The sequence below is a fragment of the Stereum hirsutum genome (genome assembly GCF_000264905.1).
Source record: "Stereum hirsutum FP-91666 SS1 unplaced genomic scaffold STEHIscaffold_3, whole genome shotgun sequence".
NCBI classification, from domain to species: domain Eukaryota; kingdom Fungi; phylum Basidiomycota; class Agaricomycetes; order Russulales; family Stereaceae; genus Stereum; species Stereum hirsutum.
This window is the reverse complement of record NW_006763133.1, coordinates 496,024-501,145: the sequence shown is the minus strand read 5'-3', so window position 1 is coordinate 501,145 and position 5,122 is coordinate 496,024. Positions and strand designations below refer to the sequence as shown.

At 51.1% G+C, this 5,122-nt stretch overlaps 1 protein-coding gene across 1 annotated transcript; it reads right to left on the bottom strand.

The window, feature by feature from the left end:
• Positions 1-394: 394 nt before the first annotated feature.
• Positions 395-4,861, bottom strand: STEHIDRAFT_153427 (uncharacterized protein; the record flags this gene model as incomplete). Its single annotated transcript, XM_007300682.1, has 14 exons — positions 395-650; positions 726-903; positions 961-1,466; positions 1,540-1,720; positions 1,792-1,928; positions 1,984-2,278; positions 2,343-2,567; positions 2,638-2,772; positions 2,839-3,093; positions 3,153-3,381; positions 3,466-3,550; positions 3,606-3,871; positions 3,940-4,725; positions 4,784-4,861. 14 exons carry the CDS (start codon positions 4,859-4,861, stop codon positions 395-397), a joined length of 3,612 nt encoding a protein of 1,203 aa, XP_007300744.1.
• Between the last annotated feature and the right edge of the window lie 261 nt (positions 4,862-5,122).

Below are 5,122 nucleotides of genomic sequence, written 5' to 3'. Positions count from 1 at the left end.
CAATTTGTGTTCTATATCCTTGTGCCACATCAGTGCCACTCAGACTCTGCCTTCCTATTATTGTTGAATTTATCCTTGTTGGTAGCTTATATATCATCATGTCTTTCCATACTGTCAATCTCAATACCTAATTTTGTCAGGAAGTGATGCTTGGACATGTGAGCAGAAGTGTGGCCCAAATTGCTGGCTGGCCAGCAAAAATTGTGACATTGTGACACTTGTGACTGGTAGCACTCTCATGTAAGAGATCTCTATTGAGGTGAAACAGGGTAATATAGATTCATGGACATGGTAGTAGCTGTATAGATAGTCCTACAAGTTAATGATATAGAGTGTTTACTCATACTGATATGAGTGCTCTCAGAGCTCTCAGAGCGTGGGTTCTGCTATCAAATCAGGGGTGGGAAAACACACGGGCTATATAGCAGATACCGGATTTCCTGATGTTGTCCATCACCGCTGCCGCTGCTGGATCTACCACATAGCCCATGTCCATGTCCATGCCCCACTCTCGTTGGGTCGGGTCGATGTCGCCTGTGATGAGATTAGTGTTATGATTGACGGGAACGGGCTGTTCCTCCGCAAAGAGGGCGTCGAGATCCATAAAGTTCTCAAAAATAGTCGTGTCCGTTGGCAGTGGCAGGGTCTCACTATTAATGTCACAAGGTATCTCATCAGCAAGAGAACTCGAAACAAAGGAGGGGGATGGTGAATGTGAGGCATACGGATCAATTCCAAATGCGTGCAAAAAACCATCCATGTCATCGTCGAGATCATTGAGTGTCGGAAGGACAACGGGTTGTTCTGGAGCGGGTGGTGTCATATTTGATTCGGGCGGCACAGCAAGGTCGGAAACTATATTGTGTTTGGGAAGAGCGTCGTACGTAGTCACTCGGGTGAGGGCTAACCATGACGAAGAGTCAGAAAAGAGCACGGGGATTATTCAGAGAGAGAGCGTACGTGGAGTGTAAGGCTGTTGACGTGCTGAACCTCGGGATGTAGCATGAGAGCTCGCACGACCACTACTCGAACTCGATTCGCCGGCGGTGATCTGACTGGTGCGTGGACGCGTGGGTTTATTCGCCTTACCGTTCAGAGCATCGAGTCTCGCCTTCAACTCCTTCTCCTCGTCCGCCTCCACCCTCTTGGCTGCCTGCAACACCTTGATCTCCTTCATCAATATACCCTTCTCTATTGCACTGTTAAGCATGTCCCGCTTAGCCCTCAATGCCTTCTCCTCCTCCGTCTGCTTCCTCCGCTTCGACTGCGATGCCTTTATCGCTGATGTAAGGATGTCTACCTCTGCTGCAATACTTGCCTGCTCATGAGCTTTCCCCATAGCGGCCGAACGGCGATGTAGATTACGTTTGAAGCGATCTTGATACTTGTTGTGTTTATTCCTGAGAATGGCGTGCGACTCGGAGGACTTGAGTTCGTTTGCGACATGGGTATCAAGGATCTTTGCACTGGCGGTAAGTGAGTTATAGTAAGTACAGTGAACGTACACGGGCCAAGAGGAATCAATATGAAGAGACGAACGTCAAGATAGCCTCGACAAAGCTGAGGCCGGTACCGGTATGGCTATTCGTGTACGCATGTTGCGTTTCGTTACCGTTTGTTGTGTTCGGAGTGCCATCCCAGAGCTCGACGGGCATCTTCGTTTGGGATCGCATGGTGCAGCCAAAGATCCAAGGATTATCTATCTTGTGCGCGATCCAATCTACGAATGGGATTGTGGGTCAGCATCAGGAATCAAAGACATCGGCAAGGAAGACTGGTGAGGTTACATACTTCGAACTTTCGGATCAGGATGGGTAAGGCAAAATGCCTTGAATGCCACAAAGTCGTCCTCGGTTTCGATGGAGGTGAAGTCTCTGACGTACTGATAGTCGACAGCAGACATCACACCACGGAGACCGTGAATACCGCTAGACAGATGGGTTAGAACATGAAACAGCGAGAGGTACAAGGAGCAAAACAGACCGATGAACATGTGAGTGGCAGATTTTCAAGAAGCAGGGCAGAAACTCTTCGGGAAGTTTCGTTGTTATGCCACTATAATCTGGATCATTCAAAGAAAGAAAGTAATCGGCCGTACCAAGGGCTTGAGCAAGCTCCATATCCGAACCGATTGAGGTAAGATGACCATCAGGCATGATGATCTGTGGCCCAAATCGTCGCCCGGTGAGCCGTACCACAACTTTCTGAACCTCATCCCACACGCGCCTATACGCAGGACGATCCGCACGGTCACTATAAATCCGACCAATTGTGACGACTGTATAAAGTCGAATGAATGAGCACTGAATCAGGACAGGTGATGAACAACGGTGTCTACTAACGGCGTGCGTGGCGAGGTAACCATGCAGTCATCTCCCATTCCTTCATCTCCGAAACATTACGTTTAAAAGTAGTGTCGATTTCGATGGTGCGTGCTTCGTGAATGAGTTCGGCGAGGTATGGGTTGAAGGTGACGACAAGTTGGTGGCTATCGACCGCAATCACCGTGTGGATGTAGCGCTGAGATGGGTCAAGGCGCTGCTCCTTCGTGTAAAGCTCCATCACACCTGTGATACAGGTGATCGTCAGGATCAACTGGTCAAGCACGATTGAACATCAGTAGATTCGAAGACGCACCAGGAAACCCTCGGTTCTGTGGGAGTTCAGCACTTTTGAGTGCCCGTAGAATCTCTCCTTTCAGACGTGTCTGGAGGAGGGCTGGACTGATGGAAGCGAGCGTCTCTCCGTCAAACAGGAGCTTCGTCGAGGCCGCTTTAGTACGGAAATTTTGATATTAGATACTCAAAGCGGAAAGGAGATAACAATGGCAAAGCTTACCATGCTCAACCTTCTTCACAGTGGCGCCTAGCACGCCGTGTGCCTTGACGGCCTTCTTGAAAGTAAGTTTACCGCCGATGGAGGCCTTTCCCATAGGGGGTACAGGATGGTTATGCGGCTTGCTGTTGTCAGGGACAACAACCGCGAGGCGATGGAGCGCAGGGTCGACGGGTACAAAGATGGTTCGTGTGGCGGGACATGGGCGGCTCTTCATCGGCATGGTCGTTGGTTTTCCATTTACGATATGCACGAACTCTGAATAAACCCCAATTAGCAACGGATGTAGATGTGTGATCAGAATGAAAAAGACGTACTGCATTGTTTGGCCTTTGCCCCGATGTGCGCCGACTCCACATATGCACAGCTGTGCTTGCGAGTGACGATGGGTGACGCAGAGAGACTTGCGTCAGGAAGTGGTTCACCGGCGAAAAGGCGCGCCAGAAGGGCTTCATCGACCTCGGCAGGTATTGCGACAAAACGATGCTTTTGACGGGGCGAGAAGGAGGTGCAGCCGATGAAGTACTGTTTGCCGTTTTGGGAACCCTGCGAACATGTAGATCGTAAGACGAAGCAAATATGAAAGGAAAGTGAACGAGAAGTCATGGTAGCTTGAAGGCAAATGCTCACATCTCGGAAGGATACCATCCTAGGCTCACCACTACAGTCCTTGAACTTACAGCGTGAGCTTTTGCCATGGATGACTTGCCAAAACCTGAACAAACTCGAACGGTCAGCTCTGAAAATTGCATAGAGAACAATGAACGTACGTTGCAACACGCTGGTTGGAGACCAATCCCTCCTGAACTCCGATAGCCCTCTCAGCGTCAAAGATGGCGGCACGACGCTCCGGATCGAGTTCATAACGCTGAACATCGATGAGTGACATGTCGAGGTCTTCACAGTGGCGGGAACCACCACATGTCGCTCGCGCTCGCCGAGCTTTGACCGTAGGTATCGAAAGCCCGAAAATTGAGCCTGGAACGGATGCGGTGGTGTCGCTCTTGCCGCTTGTACCCCGCCAGGAGCCTTGATCCTGTTCAAAACCAAGGTAAACCCTACTGAAGTTGAATATATTGGAGGAAGCAATAGACAGACTCGGACCTGATCGTTGATCAAAAAATCTGCTCTTAGTGAACGCGAAGGCTTCAGCTCCTGTTCGAGCTCATCGTACTCGGGACCGCGGAAGTCGAACACGTAGGCAGTAGGAATGCGGGGCACTGGGTGAGCGAAAGGAAGGCCCACGACGCGCTCAAGTATCTCAACATGGCACTGCTTGGTGATGGTAAACTTTCCACGTTCGGCGGTAGAACGCACGTTCTCATCATGCCATTCTGTCACCGGAACATCCGCGTCGTCATCAACGGGCACCGAACCAGAAATAGGATCCCCATCCGTGTCTGATCCCACGTCAGAGTAGGGTGTTGTGCGCCCGCTTGCACAAGACGACGTAGGAGGCAGCATGCCCTCATCATCGAGGGAGAATGACACGGACGACCTTCGCGACGGTGTAGTCGCCGGGAAATCAGCCTCATCATCCGACAGAATCTCAAGGACCTCTGTCCCGTCCTCATTCATTGATGTGCGCCACGAAACAGCGGAAGAGCTCGACTGTCGACGCTTCCCACCAGATCTCGAGGTAAGATCAACCTCCTCGTCCTCGTGTTTAACCCACACGGCATCCGTGGGTTCGTCCTTTACAGTTATGGATGCCCGGCGAGGCGGCGGTCGGCGGAGAGAAGCGGAGGATGAGAACGGCGCCACACTACTCGCTCGACGCAATGGCGTACTGCCGTGAGTCTGCATGAATTCCTGGAGGGCGTGGACATCGACCCAGTCGTACGTGAGGAACCTTCCGGGATTCTTACTGATGTACGACAAGGAGAACATCTGGATGAAGGTAAGAAAGGGAGACAATGGATGGCGGGCCACATAAGCTTTTGCTTACCTCCTCACGAAATTTTATCAGGATGTCAACTGGAACGGTGTTGATGAAGTCGGCAGCGTCGAGCTCAACGTCGGACATGGCGGCGGCGGTGTCGTGGGCGAAAGAAAGGAGCACACAAAATTGTATTCGAAATTTTCGGACATTTTTTGGGAATTGACGAATCACAGCAGTACTTGGGTGCAGTCAGACGCGTTGTTGACGCGTTGTTTGTACGGGCGGACAAGCGCAGCACATGCTTATCAATCTGCGACACAGTGTGCAGCCTCCGCCCAAGGTGTCGCACTTTGTCTCGGACCCGCCGTACCCGATCAAGGTGTGGTGCTATACTTTGTATATACT